General features: G+C 39.4%; 1 protein-coding gene across 1 annotated transcript in view; it reads left to right on the top strand.

Moving 5' to 3' along the window:
* ADAMTS20 (ADAM metallopeptidase with thrombospondin type 1 motif 20) overlaps positions 1-21608 on the top strand; it is a gene marked incomplete at its 5' end in the record, with an annotated part of 339654 nt that extends 318046 nt beyond the window's left edge. The window contains 3 exon segments of the mRNA XM_029617296.1: positions 11680-11771; positions 15596-15700; positions 21231-21608. Coding sequence (XP_029473156.1) covers positions 11680-11771; positions 15596-15700; positions 21231-21320 — 287 coding nt within the window.
* Between the last annotated feature and the right edge of the window lie 815 nt (positions 21609-22423).

The raw sequence follows: 22423 nt of genomic DNA, 5'->3' as shown, positions 1-22423 counted from the left end.
CAGTTTCATGATAATAACCAGCACAGTTATCATGCATCCAGCCAACTTTGGGGTGTAACAGATTTGTCATATTTTCTTTCACAAAGAAAAAGTGCAAGCAGACCAAATTAAAAGATTAGAAACCAAAAAACAAGAGATTCTTTTAACCAACTCATAAAGTAAGAGGGCTTTTATGAGTAAATTTTAGTTACCTGGACAAGCCCCAAGGTTTAAATATCCTGCCGCTCTCTCTGGCAAAATTTTACCTGAGTAAGTCATTTCCTGGGTAAAATTTAGCTTGATAAATTGGGGGAGTTCTGGGATGGGGCAAAGTTATCCAGATAATATACCTGAATAACTCTGATATTCATATTCCTGGTAAGCTTGGTTGTGCCCAAGAACAGTATGCTATTAGTGTTAGTGTTGGAGCAATGAGATGCCACCAGGAGTAGTAGGAATCTACCTCACTCCCGGAGGCCTCTGAGGATCTGGAGGGTTCTGGGTGGTGGTGACAGGGGGCCCTGAGCCAGGTCTTTTTCATATGGGGTACAGCCTTGGCCCACTATGACTTGTGATTGGGCATTATGCCCCCATATTTTTAAATTATTTTGGGAAGTGGGTGTAAGATCAGATCTTCCTCCACCCAGCTCCACTCTGCCATCGGGAGCTGTAATTTACCTGGTATGTGCCACAAACAAACTCTGCCTGCCTGCCTAACTGCTTTTCCACCAGCCGAGCCATCCCGTTGCTGTGCGGGCTCTCCCGTCCCGCCCCCTTCTGACATCATCCAGGGGCAACAGCATAAGCTGCCCGAAGTGCTGCTGGAAGCGCCGCACACTGGAGCATCGCATGCTGAAGGAACGTGACAAAGGGGCATGCCCATTTGTGCGCTCCTTCGTGCGCTTATCAGGGTATCAGCGTGCCACCTTTCTTCAAATACAATTCATATTTCTCTATAGCTACTTATTTCTCTCTCCTAACTGCCACTGCTGCCTTACATAGTTTCTTCTTTCTCAAGACATGGAGATTCCTACAATATCTGGACAAGATAGATATGGACGCCTCAGTAGTCTGTACCGCAAACCAAAAGTCACTGATTGTGGCTTTCTAACTGCTATTGCACCTACTATTGCTACCTCTATGTCAGTACTCTCTTCCATTTCCTTGCTAATTTGTAATGCACAATCACTCAGAAAAAAAACTGCTGTTATTCATGACCTTTTTAACCGAACATAACCCTGACTGTTTTTTCATTTCTGAAACCTGGTTATCTGTTACTGATGCTGTCACAATTAACTCTTTATGTCCCTCCGAACCCAGGCCATGCCGCCACAGTGGAGGGCTTTTAGCATTGGTCAAATCTTCTCTCCAACCTCTTAAAAAACCTTTAACTCAGATTCACCCATACAAAATGCTTCTTATTACCGCATCTATTGCCAACTTTGTGATTATCTACTGTCCACCAGGTCTTTTACACTATGACCCATCTCCCTTACTTGAAGCCATTTCAAACTTACCGATTGACCTCTCAAACCATAATTACTGGAGATTTCAATATTCACCTAGACTCCTCCCATTCTCATCCTTCTGCATCTTCCTTTCTAGACGCCATGGGAGGCCATGGCTGGGAACAACTTATTGATGCTCCCACTCACAAACTAGGCCGTACCCTTGCTCTTGTGTTTTGTAATCCTTGTTTTATTTTCATACCCCCAATTCCACTTTCCATACACCCTGTACCCTGGTCTGATCATTCATTCATCCACCTCTCCGTTAACATTAAAGGCAACTCTCCACATCTCAGTCCTGACAAGGACAAAAAGATCCACCTCAGAAGAATGAAAATAAGTATAGAAACCTTTATTGAAGCTTTTCTACCGAATATGCCCTTAACAACAACCTCTGATATAAACAATACTGAATATCTAAGGAACTCTGCAATTAATACTACCCTTAATGCTATAGCTTCTCTAGTTCCTTTCACTGTAAACCGAAATGTCATGCCCCCTGGTATTCCACATCTTTACGAACTCTGAAATCCACTCTTAGGTATCATGAACTTTACTGGTGCAAATATCATACAACCTCTGCCAAAAACTCATTTTTCTGTTGTCTGAGGAAATATAAAAAAGAAACAGACATTGCTAAAAAACAAACAAACCCTTAAATTCCCAAAAAATAACTGCTGCCAATGGAAACTCCATAACCAATTAAACCCTTCCATTCTCTTCAATGTTGTAAAGACTTTAATGACTACCCCTCAAATTGACCACTCTGATGTTGATGCTCTCTGCAACCACATTGCAACCCACTTTCAAGACAAAATCTTTAAAAGTACCTGTAGCTTTCCACAACCCTCTAATCTAAGCCAATTTTCCCTCCAGTAGTCTGCACTTGGTCTGTGTTCTCACATGTAGATCCCTCATCTATCACTCGTATATTACACAAAACTAAAATATCAACTTCTCCATTCAATCCTTGTCCTAATCAACTACTGAAAGCTTTAAGCAAGCTTGCAAGCCCTTTTCTATGTCAGGTTGTTAACCAATCTTTAGACTCTGGCATTTTCCCTAAGAAAAAAAATGAGAACATTACGATCTGTTCTATTGCATCTCTCACCTCTCTGGCATAAATTCTTGAATCTGTAGCCTTACATCAATTCTCTGACTATCTATCTGAAAATGCCCTCCATCTAAATCAACATGGATTTTGTAAAGGCCATAGCTCAGAGTCATTACTACTCTTGACACCTTAATAAGAGGTTTTGACACCAACACTGACTATATCCTAGTGCTTCCTAGATATCTCAGCAACCTTCAATATTCTAGACCACAAAATCCTTCTTCACCAGTTGCAGTCCATTGGCCTGACAGATAGTGTTTTAAACTGGTTTAGCTCATACCCATTGAACTGTCCACATCAGATCAATATTGGTCCCTATTCATCTGACTGGTACATCCCCTTCTCTGGTGTCCCTCAAGGATCATCACTTTCTGTCATTTTATTCAACATCTAATACTATTATGCCATCTTCTCAACAGCCTCAATATTCAATTTAAGATCTATGCAAATGATATCCAGCTCTTTGTACCTTACTTCTTATCCTGGTCCAACACACTTTCTACTGTATGTCTGCATATTAAAACTATTAATTCATGGTTATCCCATAACCGCCTCAAACTAAACACTTCCAAAATAGAAATTCCTCACCTTTCAACTATTCCTCATTCTGCCTATATCCCCCCATGCACCTATTTCTAGATGACTTGCCTATTCCTATTGTCTCAAAAGTAAAAAATCTCTGGGTAATCCTGGACTGAAGTCTATCCATGTCCTATCACATCTCAACCACGGTCAGAAATTCTTTTTTCAAACTTCACATGTTAAAACGTCTCTGTCCCTTACTATTTGCTAATGAATTTCACTCTGTCCTATAATCCCTTATTCTTACAGGTATAGACTACTGTAACGCCCTCTATCTTGGTCTTCATGACAATGCACTCCACCCTTTACAACTAATTCAAAATACGGCCGCACGCATTCTAACGGGTGCCTCTCGGAAAGATCATATAGCTTCAATTCTACACTCATTACATTGGCTTCCGGTTAATACAGAATACAAATTAAAGTCTTATCTATCATACACAACCTAATTCATAATGATTTCTCTACATGGCTCTGTTCACTTCTCCGTATCTACCAACCCAGCAGGCAGTTACATTCTCTACATAGAAACCTTCTAGAAATATTATCTGTCCACCTGGCCAGGCTCGATATCACCAGAAAGTGCACCTTCTCAGTTGCCGGCCCCTTGATCTGGAACTCTATCCCAGATCACTTACGGTAGTTAACATTTCACAAACATTTGAAAAAAAACAAAAACCTAAAAACATATTTGTTCTCAGTGGCTTTTAGTTTACTTTCCATCACTTGGTAGGCTTTTCATGACTGCTTCACACCTACTTTCTCTTTGAACTTTGCCAGGTTTAGATCATGTTTTTGTCCTTTTTTTATTTCTTTATTTTATTTACAATGTTTATGATATGTCTTTTACGTTACCTTTTAATTATGTATATTAATAGATGTAAACCATTTTGACCGACATTTGCTATAAAAGCGATATATAAACCCTTTAAAATAAATAAATAAATCTGCTGGACAAGCAAAGTTGTTTTTGTTGCTTAACTAGCCACAGTAGATGTTGAATATAAACAGTTATGTTTAAAATCTGTGTAACTATACCCAGATAAATTTAACTGAGTATATTCAGATGCATGGCTAAAGTTACCTGGGTCATATACACTTGTGCACTATCTCTGTTTCTTATGTACATATAATACTAAACCAGAGGGACTCGGCAAATTATACTGCCAAACAATGATTATATATTCAATTTTATTTAAACAATAATTTCAAATATCCATATTACATAAGTTCCACTATGTGCTGCAGAAATTCCCAGATTAAAACCATCATAAACACATCTCACCCTCCACACATACCAATCATACTGCTCATGCCACACATCCCAAACACTCACTAAAATTGGTACATCCTATATGCTAACAACCCTTGTACCTCCCCATATAGTGTTAACATAAACCAACATATTGCATACAATTATAATGATTTCATTACAACATATTGTAACTGGTAACAAGTACCTACAATAGTTTTAGAAAATGACAATCTTATAATAACATATCAACAGTATGATAATATAACTTTGTTGGGTATTATATGGAAGTTATATTATCATACTGTTGATATGTTATTATAAGATTTCAAATGCCTCATACATAAGGGGGTTGTAATTCATTTGTCTAGAATTGAACGTGTACTTTCTACTTCACTAAAGGAGTGTATATTATGATTATTCCATCTCTGTCCTTTCGGTTTATAAATGGGGACCAAAATCACTTGTTTGCAATTTCTACACCTTTCACTGCCACATTATTGCATAATAGCTTCAGAAAGGAATATGGAAGAAGGTTCAATGGGTCTATAAACATATGGGAAAAGTTAAGAACAGAACTCTTTTTATTTTCATTAAACCAGAGTATGACATTAAGGGGTCTATTTACTAAAGTCTGTTAGTGCTAAAACAAACTTACGGGCCGATACAGAAAGAAGCATGGGAGAGCCGGCGAGCGTCTGCTCTCCCGACGAGCGTACAGGCCAGTGTCCTGGGCGCGATCCAGTATCGGCCCGCATGCAAATGAGGGCCCATGGTAAAAGGAGGCGCTAGGGACACTAGCGCGTCCCTAGCGCCTCCTTTTTGACAAGCAGTTGCTGTCAGTGGGATTGACAGCTGACGCTCAATTTTAACAGCGTCATTCTCGAACCCGCTACTTTTCGGTACACTTTCCTGGTGCTGGCCAAAATTAAAATGTGCGGCTTTGCTGCACATTTTGCTTTCTGTATCTCGCGGGAATGACTAATAGGCCCATCAACATGCATTTGCATGCTGCGGGTGCTATTAGTTTCGGGGGGGTTGGCCACGCGTTTTCGACACGCTATTACCCCTTACTGTATAAGGGGTAAAAATAGCGCATCGAAAACGCGTGGCCAAACATGGGCTGACAGTGCGCTCTGCCGGAGCGCACTTTACTGTATCGGCCCGATAGTTGCATGTCAAAAGCCTGCAGCACCTAATACATGTTAAACAGTATTAATTGTTTTACTTTAACTATAATGTTAGAATTTATGACAAAGGTAATGAGATGCAAAAATATGCAAGTTACCTCATAATCATCTGTGTAGGGTTATTAGTATACAGTGGTGCATAGACACTATCGACTTAAAAACAGTGGTGCATAGACACTATCGACTTAAAAACAATGGGGTAGATTTTAAATACTTGCACGATTGCGTACTTTTGTTCGTGCACCAGGCCCTCCCCCCACCTTCCCCTCCCTTCCCCTACCTAACCCATCCCCCCGGCCCTATCTAAACCCCCCCTACCTTTGTTGGCAAAGTTACGCCTGCTGAAGCAGGCGTAACTTTGCGCGCGTTGGCCAGCAGCCCCGCTCCGTCCTCCGGTCCCGGGGGCTGGTCCGGAGGCCTCGACCACGCCCCCGGCCGGCACCATGCTCCCACCCCCGAAACGCCGCGGCACGCCCCCGAAACGCCGCGTCATTTCGGGAACGCTCCCGGACATGCCCCCTCCCGCCCCTTTTCGAAAGCCCCGGGACTTACGCGCGTCCCGGGGCTTTACGCGCGCCGGCGGCCTATGCAAAATAGGCGCGTGAGGGCCCTGCGCGCGTAAATCCTTCCGGATTTACGCGCACAGGGCTTTTAAAATCCGCCCCAATGTGTGCTATGCACCACCAATCAAAGTTGCTGGGATCCAGGACTGGAGAAAATTAACTTTTTGAACTACAGCAGAGCAGGTGGAGGGGTGTGTGAATTGAAGGCAAAGCATGGGAGGGGAGTTTGCAAGCTCTGCTGGTGCTGCTTTCCCACATCAACTGCATCAGAGGCTGAGATCTGCAAACTCTGTCTACCCTGCGGACCTGTGACCATGGTTTTTGGGGATGAAGGGAGGTGAAAGGTATCTCTGGACTCTGAAGACACCTGGAAAATCGCAGGGTGCCAGACCCTCCTTTCTTATTCTCTGATGGCAGCTTGGGAGGGTAGAGAGAAACAACAGGAGGTGTGGGCCTAGATGAGCGTGCAGAATTACTGCTCTGTTCTGGGGAAAACTAGAAAAACAGTAACAATAGCAACAAAATATGTTGCCACCAGGCCAGAAACTTGATCTGACGAAAGACAATAAGGGCCAGCACCAGAATCTGGGAATTGTCTGTCCTCCCATTAATTTTTTCTTACGTTATTATCACCATTTTGTAAATGTTTTCCCCTTTTGCTGTAACCACTTTATGTATCACTTTGGCGATACGTAAACATTGTCATGCCAATAAAGCTATCAGAATTTGTCTGTTTCAGCCTCAGTCTCTACGCCTCCTTTTCCATTCCCTGCTGCTTGGGAAGGGAGGGTCTGGAACAGGAAGCAGAGAGGAAGAGACGTTGAGTCTGGGAAGGAGAATAGTGCTAGGGTCAGCTTTAGGAATTTGGGGAGCTTGCTGGGATCATCTTTCAAGGGAGAGGGAAAGAGAGACAATGCATTAGAGGGGTCTGACAAGTAGGCATGTGTGGGGAACAAGGAACTACTGCTGATAGCACTGCTGCTAGAGGAGCCTGCACTTATCTGTGCTGAGACAGCTGTTGAAGGAAGGAATGAAGGAGCACTCTGCTGACAGGAGCAACCAGCTGGGGAGAAGAGGGGGATGCTGGGTAATGTGGGCAGAACATGAGGAGAGAAAAAGAGCGAGATGTTATGCAGTGGGTGAGGGGGGAGGGAATCCCTGTCCCAAAGAGCTTACAGTCTAAGAAAATGGACAGAGGATGTTGGGAGAGAGTGAGAGGCTTAATAATAACTATCATTTTTATAGCACTAATGAAAACATGAGGCATTTTACAATGATGATACTTATTCAGATATAAGTCCCTTCCCAGAAAAGCTTACAAATTAAGAAGCTGAGCAGATCATGAGGAGAAAGCGAGAGGCACAGACAGCTACAAACTATGTCCAGGAGTAGCTGTGACAGCTGTAGACTAGGGATGGCCAGCATGAAGTTAGTGAGAGACTGGCAGATAAAAGAGAGGACTGGTATTGCTCCCAAGTAAATAAAAAAGACTGATCCTGTTTGTTTTGCCTTTCCCCACCCCCACTGATTTTCCCAAGAAAATGAGACCTAGATCACCTGGGGTGAGGGAGCAACCATAATACGTAAAAATGAAGAGGAATTTGAGAGTTTAGCCTAACCCTTGTTGGCTGGGGTGGCTTGACAGAAGAAGGAAAAAATGTTCTTGTGGAATGTAAATTGTATATTCCTGATGAATGATGTGAGTAAGAAGATGCTAATCCTGACTGCTGTATCCCATGAATTCTAATTATTCTGTATTGACCGTTTGTCCCTATTCTAATGTCTACATAGTTGCTGGCTGGAAGACCCAGAAATAAAGTTTTAACATGTTTGGCATTTTGAAAGTGGGGTCTGCTTATGTTTTATTTGTGCCAGCACTAAGGGATAGCATGGGACTAGAGTTCATGGAGAGGAAGTCTCCTTATCCAGAGAGGAATAGCTGTGGTACCTTAACATCCCCTCGGGCTTTATAGAGGTCCAGTTCACCATCTGCATGACCTAACTACCATAGCCACTAAATAAATTCGGGCAAGATGACTGTTACCAAACAGGGAAAACTTCCATCATTTTATGTGCATGGCTGAACTTTAGGCAGTGTTTAAAATTAAGAGTTTGCTAGAAATTTCTATGTAGCAGATTGTTAAAAGTTTGCATGCAGAGTAAATTGACAGTAGAGTGGACAAGTAGTCTAGTGGTTAGAAGGGGGGGGGGGCTTCGCATGAAAGAAGTTAGGGTTCAAACCCCGCCGCCACTCCTTGTGACCTTAGACAAGTCACTTTACTCTTCATTGCCTCATGTTGTGAGCCCTCTAGTGACAGGGAAATGCCTGTAGCACCTGAATATAACCTGCATTGAAATGGCTTAAAGGTGGAAAATAACTAATAGGACTTCATGCACATTCACGGCTGAATTTTAAATCGGCCACGCGCACAAATATCACTTATGCACGTGGCCGGGCGCTGCACGCATTTTCAAAAGGGCCCAGCCACGTGTGTAAGTGACAGTACGTGCATAATTGCCAGGCCCTGAAAAGGGGGGGTGGGCCGAGGGTGTGTGTTCGGGGCAGGACGGAGGCCGTCCAGGACAGCGCCCATTAGCTGCTGTCCTGGGGAAGCGTGCACCGGCAGTCGGCCAGTGCGCGTAAATTACTTCAGCTCAGGAGCTGAAGTAAATCGAAAAACAAAGACAAAGCAAAAAGGTAGGGTTAAGGGGGTATGGAGGAGAGGGGAAGAGGGGGGTTTAGATAGGGAGGTAGGGAAGTTCCCTGTCAGTTCGCTCCTAAATTGCGTCGGGAGGAAAGAGCCTCTCCTTGCCCATTTAAACGTGGCTCTGCTTACAAGTTGTTAAGTCATATATGCTGTCTATTGTCCCTCCCGACGCAGCCTTCTGGCGAAACACAGGGGTCCGTGTCTGATGGATGAGCAATGGAGTTGCCGCATTGAATGAATGTCAAAAATAAATTTGAAATAGAATTTTTCATTATAAATTTACCTACGCTTCGGACCTTATTTATCTTTTGCATCTCCTTTGGTGTGTGGATTATTATTTGTAGTGCAATTTTCCTTCTCCATTTTCTGGATTTTGGATATAAAGACAGATAAACATTGTGCATATATATATATATATTTGATTGAATGGGTGTTTGTAGGCATGTCTGTAAAAGAGAGGAGACTATTAATGGAGCATCTATGTTGGCTCCTCCTATGCTTGCTAAATATTTTTTCAGCCTGTGATCTTCTTGACAAATATTCCTTACGTATCTGCTTTTATGAAAGCTGCTAATTAAGGTTTTTTTCTCTGTTCACCCTACAAAACCAAAAAGAATTTGGGTGACTAGAACCCAATGAGAATGTGCCAATGTAGTTCTTGTGTGACTGCTTTGAATCTGTCTCAGAAGCACACCTCTTTGGGAGTTATTCACCTGTATTACAGAAGCATGAATTGAACCCCAAGAGGCTAACTTCCAAACAACTGCACATGGCAGCATATATGCGTGTAGATGGCCACGTGTAATTTTACCATAGTATTTGATAACCTTGTGTGTGTATATTATAAAATGCATGTGTCTCTACCCCATAGCATATATGTGTATGTGGCTTATACACAAATACATGCAATGCATTAAAACCATGTTTTATCATTGCATTGAAAATGTGCACATTTCCTACCTATTTTAAAAATACATGTGCGCATATTTTATGCAGAAAAGTAAAGTAGGACTTACTCGTGTAAGCTGGCCAATTTCAAAACATGTGAACGTAAATGAAATTAACCAGTTTTCCAGTTTGTCTACCAGTTCACCCAGTCCTTCTCCAGGTCATCGAGACCTTCCTGGTTCTTCTGCCTGAACTCCCCCGAGTTCACCCGGACCTCTCATCCAGTCACTGCTTCACAATAAACATGTTTAATATCACTTAAAGGTGTAAAAATACAAGAATAAGTTGTAAGTGTTGGTCCTGCCCTGGAATGCCCCGGACCACCTCCGAGAGAGAACTTTCTTTAAAAAAGCCCTAAAAACTTTCCTTTTCAACCTAGATGACAATGGACTACCCTCAACTTGTCCCCCTTCAGAAGATGCCACCTAGCACAAACAGACTCACTCCCAGATGCTTGTTTGTTTTCTCCCTGCTCACCTAAGATTTTGCATTGTCCTTGCCCTCCTTCTCGATTGTCTGTATATGTTTATATTGTACCCCACTCTGAATGTAGGAAAGGCAGGTAACATAACAAGTGCTTTTAAATAAATAAATTAAATATCTGTGCGCAAAAGTGAAAATACACTGCATTTTCGACTTGTGTGAAATATGGAGTACATAAGTAGAGGCTATTATGTGCATATATTCTAATTTTGATGCATGTATTATTTTGAAAACTCACTTAGAAGTGAATTAAAACAGGGAAATGAATGAGAATATATGCTTCACTCAGAGGACATCAAAGGGAATATTCTTAAAGCAAGTTTTCCTTGGCTTTGGATACCAGTGCATGGCAGTGCCTTCAAACAGCATCAGACTTTACTATAGATATTCCAAGTAAATATCTATATGCCAAAAGTCTGTGTCTTAACCTTTTTGGCACTCGGCATTTATAACTAATGACATCAGTCTGTCAACAAACCAAACAGATTCCGTGCCATCTCTGTATGCTGAGATCTCAGCTGTAACAATCAGCATTTGGTGGGAACCAGGGTTAAGAGCCTTCAATCACTAGATGTTGGCTGGTGAAACACTGAAACATTCTCACAAAAGCAGATGGCATGGCTCAGTCACCCTGTGATGGGCCTACCATTGAATATTTTCTCAACTTGTTTATCCTGTAACCCTACTGAGTCCATTTGCATACTCAGCAGGGACATATCACCTTCCAATACAAAGAGAACAATTAACCTCACTGCAGAAATCTCTTTACCATACTGTCCTGCTTCATAGTAAATCTCCACTAGACATACAGTCCTGGTGAGAATAGGTGAAGATAGGGATGGAGATTATCTTCAAGACTGATTACTTAGTTTTGATTGATCACATTCATAAATCAGTAGTGCTTTAGAACCAGATAAAGAAGATTATATGAAAAATGTGACTGTTTACAGGTTCTGGTTTTCCCAGCTGAGGTTTCAGCTATGACCCCCCTTTCCCCTTAATCTCTTTGTACAAAATATATTACCTTCAAGGATGCATTTATTTGGTAAATACAATTCTTCATAGTCCTCTAGATTAACAGAAGCTCAGTGTCTACCGATTCCTTTTTACTTAAGTAGCAATAACACGAAAACCTTCTTTGCAGTCTGTTTTTCGTTTCATGGACAGATTTGCAACAGAGTTTGTCAGTACAGTTTGGTGGCACTTACATACTTGCTTAACATACATTTGACTCTAAAATTGTAACTTTTTGTGATAGTAAACTAGTAAAGTTATGCACATTACATTTATTTTGTTTTTGTAATTGTATTTGACAGCTATAATGTGCTTATTTTTAAACAATTCTCTTCCAGCTACAGATCTCCTTTTTGCTCACACTGCATTTGGAAAAGCAGTGCCTTTTGCTACAGCAGGAGATTGCTATAGTGCTGCCAAATGTCCACAGGTATGGCAGGTCATTCCTTGAATACCCAGTGAATAAGACTACACCAAGAGTTACAGACTGTGGAGATAATTCCTTTCCCTAAACCAGGCAAAATATTCAAACTAAAAGATCATCAGTCTTGGTCTAGCTGTTCTTACTGGGTATTGAATCCTATTATATGATGGTATCTGTTTTTGGTATGTATATACTTGGTGAAAAAAAAATCACCTTCTAGAAAGATCTAACATGAGTCCATTTTTATTTAAAACAAGAAAAATAATCTGCTAGTTGGACAAGATATTCTGGTAAAACTTTGCAAACCAAGATAAGATTTTTTAATTTATAAAATGTTCTATTAAACAAGATTAAAATAGAATAAGAAACATCTTCAAACAAAATATATCTAATTTTTTAATGTTTATTACAAAGAATTAATAAAAAATTATTTAGCACATTTATTACATTTGCATGGTTGTATAGTTATTATAGGTTAACAAAATAAAAGACTTCCACTGAGTCCACCCTTCTTCTTTTGCTAACAGCTCTCTCTTGATATAGTAATCCAATGGAATGCAAACCATCCCCACCCCACCTGCACTGCATTTGTTATCAGATCTGCCGCACTGAAAATATTCCTTCCAACCCTGACTATGGCATTCTGCTTAGAATTGCTGGATTTATTTATTTATAAAATGTATAATCCGCTAATCCACAAATCTCAGCAGAAACATTCACAGTAGTTGAATTAATATAATATAACAGCACACAAATAAACAGCAATGGACAGAATGGCTGCAATTAACATCAGGGAAAACAATCAACAGGAAGGAAAGGAAACACTCCTACCAATCCAATGCAGGTCAGGGAGCAAAACGACAGGTGAACAGGTGAGTCTGGAGTAGTTTATGAAAATGGAGTAAATTGTGTTGAGCCCTACTCCCATCAGTAAAATTAATCCAGAGCACTGGACTAGCCAATGCTGAAGATACAATCTCTGGATTAAACTAGGTAGGACAGTAAGACGAAGAGCAACTCAGGAGGCAAAATACACAGAAGAACCAAGGAACTGAATACTGACCATAGGAACTGACAGACAAGACAAAGACCACAACAATCAAGGAACAAGACACTGGGAATGAAGATAGGGAATGAATACCAGGAAATGAAGATAGGAACACAAGCAGGGACCACAGAGGTAACTCACATTACAAAGGATGTAGAAGACCTGTTGCCATGGCATGAATTGCAGGGAAACAGGTCTTTTATTTCTCAAAGCTTGTGATGTCATCTGAGGGCGCCACGGGGGTTTTCCCCACCACAGGTTCTTTAAATCTGTGCATGTCAGGTGCATGAGTCCAGGGGCGGCCATGTGTGAAGCTGGCAGCATCTCCTCTCATGTCTCGTTGAGCCTGTTGGAACATGGTGGCTTGCCACACGTCTGTGCTGGAAATCTGTAGTGGCGGCAGGGGTCCGCAATGGTGGCTAGGAACAGGAAGTACGTGCAGCAGGGCACGGGAGAGGCCTGAGGACCACCAAATGCAACAAGTATAACAAATGCTGCTAAATGTATTCCAAACCAAAGTTATGGTAGTCACTAGTGAACCAATTCGTCAATCTTCATAAAAGCCTGGCAAGTTTCGCTATAATTAGCTTCTTCAGGGGTATTCTTAAAGTTGTCCACAGATCGCAAACTTAGATTTGGAAATGAAATCAACATCCCCCACCAGCATCCTCACTCAAATTTGAGATATAATCACCAATATTTGCTGAACAAAAGAGAAATAACAAGAAACAGGAACAGAGGAGCTGTGTGATCACAGTCAGGAGAAAATGTTGGCAAGACCAGGAGCACTAATCCCTAATGTTTAGTTGTACATTATACTCGGCAATAAGTTTGTCTTCTAAAAAAAATTTGCCACAATTTTTTTAATTGATTTAGTGCTGTAGTCAACGATACAGGCAAAATGTACCATAATTTCACTATTCAGAATAAAACAATTCCCTTCCTTTTTAAGGTAATAAAATCTATTGCCCTTAAACTTGAAGAATACTGCTTTGTTTTCTTTGCAACTATTTCAGTAAAAAGATTGCCTGGGAGGTTCCTATATAGGGTCTATTGATATATTTCTATAATATTATTAAGTCTCCTCTTAATGTTGATATTACATTAGATTGTCATTTTAGTCACTATCATTAACATGTACATTTATGCTTCAATGTTTATGAATACAGGTGTCTTAACAGTTCAGATGTTACCTACCACTGAAACATTTAACACTTGATAATTAGTCCTCAAGAAGCATAAATTACAGTCTGTTTACACTTCCAGTGCTACATTTGTCATCAAACTAGGGCAAGGTTGGTGGGAAGAGAGGAATTTGACATTTTTAAAGGCTGAGGGGTGCTAGGCCCGATAAGGTCCCTTATCTATAAGCTGGGTAGGTTGACATTCGGGCTGCGGGCCCATTTATTTATTTATTTTGTAAATATGAAAGGCTACTTAACCGGATATCTTTCAAAATATCCGGTTAAGTAGAAAGTTATCCAGCCACACAAGGCCAGAAAACTTTAAAACCCTAACCATCTATATAGTTTTTAAAGTTAGCCAGCTACATATAGCCAGATAACTTTAAGCAAGTACATTAGCCTCAATATCATTTCAAGAGATTTAAAACTTTAAAACATTTTAATCCTGAAAATAAGACAGATACAACCTTTTGAAAATAATACACTGCCTTGGGCAATTTTTTTGATTCAGGGATATGGTTAATAAGAAATTGTAAATAGATAAATTCAATTTTACATTTTTTCCCTATTATATTTATATGGTGCTTTAAATTTTACATTTTATAAATACATTTTAAAATGTTGTCTTAGATTCACAATTGCCACTAATTTATATCCTCATTGGCATTCTGAGTATATTAATAATTTGTGATTAAATACTTACATTTGATCCATTACATTGTAGAGCAGACTGCCACTTCATCAGTGGAAATCATGGCATCCAAGGCTGGAATAAACATGTTTGCTATCAAGATATCTCACCATGCACAATTGATGGGTTCTAGATTTAAGAACTTTTGAGTTGAGTATAGGGGTAGCCTAGTGGTTAGGTTAGTGAGCTATAACCCACAGAAACCATAGTCAAATCCCACTATTGCTCTGTATCACCTTGGGCAAGTTAATTTACCCTCTATTGCCTCAGGTACAAAATTAGCTTGCAAGCCCTGTAGGGATAGGGAAATGCCTATAGTACCTGAATGTAATCCATTTTGAAGTGCTAAAAAGTTGAATATATATATAAAAAAATCTTGACCACCTTCCTTCTCATAGAGGTGTTTCCACTTTGCAGAGAAAATAAGATTATATATTGCCACAGAAAATTCTGTTCTGTGGAAGAATTAGGGCTTCAATTGCTAGTCTTGTCCATTTGGTATCTTTCATGAGCTCTAAACATTTAAACTAAAATAAAATTAACAGCATTCTAATTTCTTGATGGCATGAATACAAAATACATTGGTTAATCTGGTCTAAAGTCCCACAGTAGAGTTTTCATAGCTATAGTGTTCTTGTTGAAAACCAAATTCTTTCTAAGCTTTGTTGTTTTGTTGGACCACCAAGATGATATTGTATAGAAGCTTTTGGGACCATATGGGTTCCTTAAGATATGATTATCTGTAGAAGGAACCAATATTACCTTGTATGTTTTTTCAATAAAAGATATCACAAACCAGAAAGTATTTGATAATTAGCTGATACAATGTTTACAGATGTTTTAGGGTAGTAGAGGAGTTCTAATTATTTTTATTAATATATGTTTTCAATTTGTGTTGATTTCCCAGGGACAGTTCAGTATTAATCTTGTAGGCACTGGATTGAGAATCTCCAGTGCTGCTAAATGGATTGCACATGGCAACTATGCAACTGTCAACATTCATAGATCACAAGTAAGTATATAGTTAAAATTTTGTCGGTAACATAGCTCCACATATCATCTATATCCTGTAAAGGTTCAATACATTATGTAGCATATGTGCATGCATATGTATGCATATCATACAACTGTTGCAAAAAATCAAGCATTATGATTTTTCAGCATCATATACTCATGCATGAAAACTTTTCCATACTTTTCCATACACATTTTCTTAGGCATCAACCAATGGGAACACGATCAATACATCAGAAACACAGTAAAAAAACTGATTAAATGTGATTGTTTACTCTTATAATTATTTTTTTTAGCAAAAATAATTATCTGTGGTCTTAGGATATTTCAGAAGTGCAAAGGTATGCTCTAGCATGTGTATTAAGTTTTTCAACAAAGTTACTGAAGACATTTTTCCTCTAGTTCATACATCAGATCCTATCCTAGTTGCGTATAAGAATGCTTTCACATAGTAGAAAGGGAATACTATGTTAGCCTTCAAAGATTAAAACTGAATAAAAGAAAACCAATAAAATAGTTGGGTAGAAATAATATCATAGAAACATGATGGAAGAAAAAGACCCTTTGGCCTTCTAGTCTGCCCATTCATACAAACTAATTCAGCTTACAATTCTCTCAGAGATCACCTGTGTTTATCCAATGCTTTCTTGATATCATATATTATCTTTGTCTCCACCATCTCCATGTATCCTCCACCATCTCTGTAAATAAATATTTCCTTAGATTACTCCTGAGTCTATCCCCATTTATACTCATCTCATGAATACGTGTTCTAGAGCTGTCTTTCCTTTGAAAGAGACTCACTTCCTGTGCATGGAAACTTAGGAGATATTTAAATTTCTCTGTGATATCCTCCCTTTCTTTTAGGGTATACAAATCTAAGTCTGTCCCCATATGCTATAGATCAAAGACCATTGACCATTTTAGTAGCCAATCTCTCTACCAGGTCCAACTGGTTTATATCTTTTTGAAGGTGCAGTCTCCAGAACTGCACACAGGATTCCCCAGGGACTTATACAGGGATAATAATACCTTCTTATTTTTCTGCTGACCATTCCTCTCTCTATGCACCCAAGCAACTTTCTGACTTTTGCAGTTACTTTATTCATCTGTTTGGTCACCTTGAGATTATCAGATATGATGATGCCCATATCCCACTCTTCTTTCATACTCCCGAATGCTCATCCCTAATTGAAAATACTGATGCATACTGAAACATGGTTATATGTAGGAAATACCACATTCTGGCACTTATCTCAAAGTACTACCTTAAAACACACCCCTCTTTCTGTGGTATTTAGTGCATTTTGATAAATCCAGGCCAAAGTTAGGTGCATAGGTTTATCTGGCTAGCACTGACCTTCAGTTCTATCTGGATATATTCTGGCCATGCTGCCACACTATCTGTTTTTATCATATTAAATGTAAGCTGCATAGTATCTTACCTAGCTAAAATGTCTCTGCCTGCAGGGCAAGAAATTCCAAACTTGGGGTTAAAACGCTAACGCTGGCATTTTCCTCCCCTCACACCTTTCTTTATATTAACACACACAGGCAGCCGAAGACCTAGATTACTCTGTACTGTTTAAGTGTAGTGTAACTGCACTGCTTGTTCACTAACCTGATGAAGAAAGCTTTTCATAGATTTATTAGGTTAAACCAATAAAAAGGTATCATCTACAACTTGTTTGCTGACCCTTAATTCCACAAATACGAGTGGACCAAAACAGCAACCACAATTCTTTGCTGAATTTAGCAAAATACTTTTGAATGTTGACCTCAATATATATATATATATATATATGAGGGTAAGTCAGTAAGTAAGTCACAAACATACATGGGATTAATATTCATGAAATTTATTTAAATGCAAAAGATGAATTATTTACTGTGAAATATACAGAATATAGTCACAAACAGTTTTTCTGGAAAAAACAACTACTTTTCAATGTAATCGCCGCAAACATTTATACATTTGTCCCAGCATTTGAAAAGTCCGTCAAAACCTTCTGTGTAAAAGTCTTTCGGCTGGCATCGTAATCAGCGCTTCACCTCTTGTTCCACTTCTTCATTGCTGGTGAAATGTTTACCACCGAGATGGCTTTTCAGTTTGCCAAACAAGTGAAAATCGCTGGGTGCCAAATCCGGACTGTATGGTGGATGTTCAAGAACTTCCCAGTGCAGGTTCGCAATTGTCTGACGAGTCTCATTTGAAGTGTGTGGTCTGGCATTATCGTGAAGAATCAGCACTCCTCTTTTTTCCAGATCTGGGCGTTTTCTACAAATAGCTCCTTTAAGCTTTAATAGAGTAGCACAGTAGGAAGCCGAATTAACAGATTCACCATGCTTCTGAAAACTGGTTAAGAGTATCCCATCTCGGTCCCAAAACACAGTCAACATCACCTTTCCTGCAGAAGGCACAAGCTTGAACTTTCTCGGTGTCGGTGATAGTGGATGCTTCCACTGCATGGAATCGCGTTTCGCTTCTGGTTGATAGTGGTGCACCCACGACTCGTCACCAGTAACAATACATGCCATCATTGATTCACCTTCGTTTGCATAATGGCAGAGATTTTCCAAACAGACACCCATCCGGTTGTTCTTATTGTCTTCGGTCAGCTGTTTGGGAACCCATCTTGCACAGACTTTGAGAAAGTTCAATGCATCGTGCACTAAGGAATATGTTAATCTGTGAGAACACCCAATTTCTTTGGCAACTTCGTCAATTGTTACCCTCCAGTTAGCGCGAACCATCTCTTCAACCTGCTTCACAGCTGCTTCTGTCGCAATCTCTACAGGTCGACCAGGTCTGGTTTCATCATTCACGTTGGCACGTCCTTGTGCAAATTTATCGGTCCAGTTATAAATTGCATTACGCGAGAGACATTTCTCTCCATATACTGGATACATTTCTTTATGAATGTCTTTTGCCACTAAGCCCTTAGCCCGTAAAAATCGGACAACAGCACGTTGTTCTTCGACCATACAATTTGTCAACACGGCAGCCATTTTCCTTGTGTACACAGCCCCTGCGCATGCACAGTTTAAATAACTATTTATGTACATAAGCACTTCTAAGGTGCTGCCATCTATGGAATATGACAACATTACAGATATATGTTTTATTACCTTAGTAGAGAGATTTGTGACTTACTTACTGACTTACCCTCGTATATTATATATCCATCTCTCTCTCTCTCTCTCTCTCTCTCTCTCTCTCTCTCTCTCTCTCTCTCTCTCTCTCTCTCTCTATATATATATATATATATATATATATATATATATATATATATATATATATATATATATACATACACACACATACACATATGTACATAAGGACTGAATTACAGTTGTCTTATAAAAAAAATAAAATAGTATTTTAATTTACCCAGTTAAGTGCATAGTTTTATCTGGCTAGAATTGACTATCAATGCTAGCTGGTCCCGACACCTAGGCCCAGGCCGAATCCTCGGCCTTGCGTAGGCCTAAGCTGTGGAGGTCATCGTGACCTCGGCCTAGGCCCAACGCAAGGCTCCAGCTAGGGCTGGGGCCTAGGCTTCATCTTCAGAATCCACCCGGACCCGCTAAGTGGGAGTTGGGGAGGATCCTCGGGTGGGAGGGATAGGTGGGGGGGTATGGGAGACTCTAAGATGCTCTGTTTCTTTTTTTTCTGTTTTTGGGAGGGGTTTCAATGTTTATTTCATTTTTTTGAACTAAAGAAATGAAATTAACATTACATGAAACAAAATTTGTAGTGAAAAAGCCCTCCCCCCCCCCCAAATGAAACAAAATGAAATCCTCCCTTCCCACCCTTATTTTCAATGCAAAAAACACTTACTTTACCTATTTTATAAACCTATATACATATATTCTAAGTGTGTAAAGCAATATAACATGTATGTGTAATAACCTCAATTTATATGCAGAAGAATGTACTTGAAACACCAGCTCCCTGTTTCGTATGTCAGTTGACTCCATCCATCTCTAGTTCACCTAGCCCTCTAGCACTTCACTCTGAATCTCCACTAATTTACTTAGCCCTTTCATCCAAAAGCTGCAACCAACAGGCTAGTCCGAATTCACTTGTGCCAGTCAGTTAGCAAGTGTAAACATGAACTAAGTTTGAAAATGTGTACATGTCTATCTCTTACAAAATAGCAACTCCCTGTGCATATTTCTGATTCCTGCTCTGAATGCCCCTAGCTGCCCCTTTTTTCTGCTGGTAAACTGTACATTCAAAATAGAAAATACGTGTATACTCAACGTTTACAAAATAGCATATGCACAAGTACATGCTACTTAATCATGCTACTTATGATATTTTTTATGTGGAAAACCGCTTTAAAAATGTATTCCTTAGTGTCAGTAGCTGTCAGAGCTATTGACACCTAGTATTCAGCCCATCGAGAGGAGGTAAGAGACTCTTCTCCTCCCGTTAGACATCCTGGGTATTTTTAGAAAAACAAAGAAGAGACGGGAAGGGTGGAAAATACCGTACTTCCTTTTCTTCAAAATGAGATAATCAATGAGGAAAAACAACTCAAAATTGAAACTCCTCTGCATCAGGTTATTGACTGGATATGAGAGAGAGAGCAGCAGAATCTTCTCTATCTCTTGATCCAACCTTACACAGCTACTCCCCAAATCCTCTGTGAAGGGGTACCAAGCCCCTCACAGGGAAGGTTTCCAAAAATGGATCAAGAAAGAGTAACTTAGCCAAAAATAGGTCAGAGGAAAGACTGATCCCAAAAGGGCAACTCAGGAGAATCTAACAAAACTCCACCTCAAACAGATTATGGTAATGAAGCAGAATATCAATTATTGTAAATAAATAAAAATAAAATAAAACACATCCACTGAAGTCTAACTAAAATCCAACTAAGAATCCACAACAGAAATCCATAGCCTAAGATGGTTATACTGCTAGAGCACACCATCTGTAGCTCCCACTTAGGGGAGTCAAAACTCAAACCTCTCTTCACTAAATCTCTCTGAACCACCCCAGCAAGATAGTTCATTCCTTTTGGTAAGGAAACCAATAGTTCTTTATATACTGTACATATGGTCCATTGGCTCATAACATATTCCTCCTGGTACCTCAATCATATGCAGATTTCCAGGATCAACTTCCTGCAGAAGGAAATGCTAGAGCTTACTCTTAAATAGACTAAAATTGTGTTAAAATTAACTTTGCTTCAAGGATTGTAACCAGAACAGATTTATTGAAAACTCAGTGGGCAACTGAGAGTGAGAAAAGAAAGAAATTTGAGGTGACTGGTACCCTCAGTAGAAATGAGGCGTAGAAATATACGAAAGCTTTCAAATAAAGTTAAGTGATGGCTAGAAGACTGGAGAGTTTATAATTTTATATTTGCCAGCCAGCCTGCCTGCCTGCCAACTGATATATCCTATGCAATGCATTTAGCAATTTAGGGCCTGTAGTGTTCGAATGTAAGAATTTTCAAGACTGTGTCCCATTGCTCAAACTGTTCTTTCTCTTTCCCTTCTCTCTCTTTAATTTTCAGGATGGTACTAAAATCTATGGAAGATGTGGTGGGTATTGTGGGAAATGTGTTCCTCACACAGGTATTGGCCTCCAGCTTCAATTCCAATAACAAGAAAAAAAGTAAAGCATGGACGATTGTCATAGAGCTTACTGCAGGAGAGATTCTTCGATACGACTTTTATTTCTTTCATTGATTTGTATTTATTGTTGGAAATCCACTTCTCAGTTACACCGCTGGTCATGTCAGGGAATCGCAGCATTCATTTATCATTTGCTCATGGACTTCATTTAGTTAGTTATTATATGAAAACTGTTACAGTAAACTTCAGGTTCTGGTAGAATATATATATATATATATATATATATATATATATATATATATATATATATATATATATATATACTAGCAACAGTCAACTGAGTTATGTATTTCATGTAAATATATAACTCAGTTGATTGTCACAAGTAACAGCTATGAGTAGAGCATTATTTACCATACGTGCCTAGATAGTTCTATGTCGTAAGGGAAAACCTGAGTCAGTCCTAATTTTACCCTATTGCATCTCTAGGGCCTTTTTATTTGTAGAGAAATTGGAGTTATAAAGACATAGATGCAATGGGGTAAAACTTGTCCCTTATGACATTGAACCATCTGGTCAGCTTAATTTAACTTTAGCTGCTGTACCATATGGAAACCTGTCTATAAACTTACATTGCTGTTTGCTTGAGTTTGCTGATTCTAGAAAGGAAAAAGTTTCAGGCATATAGTGAAACAGATTTAATATTTCATGTCAGGTGCTTTCAACTTTATCAAACCTGTTGATTGAGTTTGGTAAAGCTATGATGTTGTCATATATGTTGAAAGATCATATAACAATTCACAGTACTTCAAACTGATACAATATATACTATTGTTGTTTTTCTGTGTCTATAAGACATGACCCCCATGTTAAGACTGCAATGTATTGGTCTTGAAAGATGTACTGTAGTAAATACCAAAGGAAATCCCTAATTTATACCCATATTCACAAAGATTCAGTACATTTTAATGTGTGAAAATGTGCATTATTTACTGCAGGCCCCATAATTTTGAACGGGGCCTATTCACTAATAATAAGCATTTACCATGTTAAATTAGCATAACTTTGTGAACAGAGGTGCTAAAGTCTTTTGACTGAATGCAGGACAACATGCAAAACAGTCAAAGTTTTA

The sequence above is a fragment of the Rhinatrema bivittatum genome, chromosome 9 (assembly GCF_901001135.1).
Source record: "Rhinatrema bivittatum chromosome 9, aRhiBiv1.1, whole genome shotgun sequence".
Classification (NCBI taxonomy): domain Eukaryota; kingdom Metazoa; phylum Chordata; class Amphibia; order Gymnophiona; family Rhinatrematidae; genus Rhinatrema; species Rhinatrema bivittatum.
Note: the sequence above shows the minus strand (reverse complement) of the source record. Positions and strands in the feature narration are given on the sequence as shown.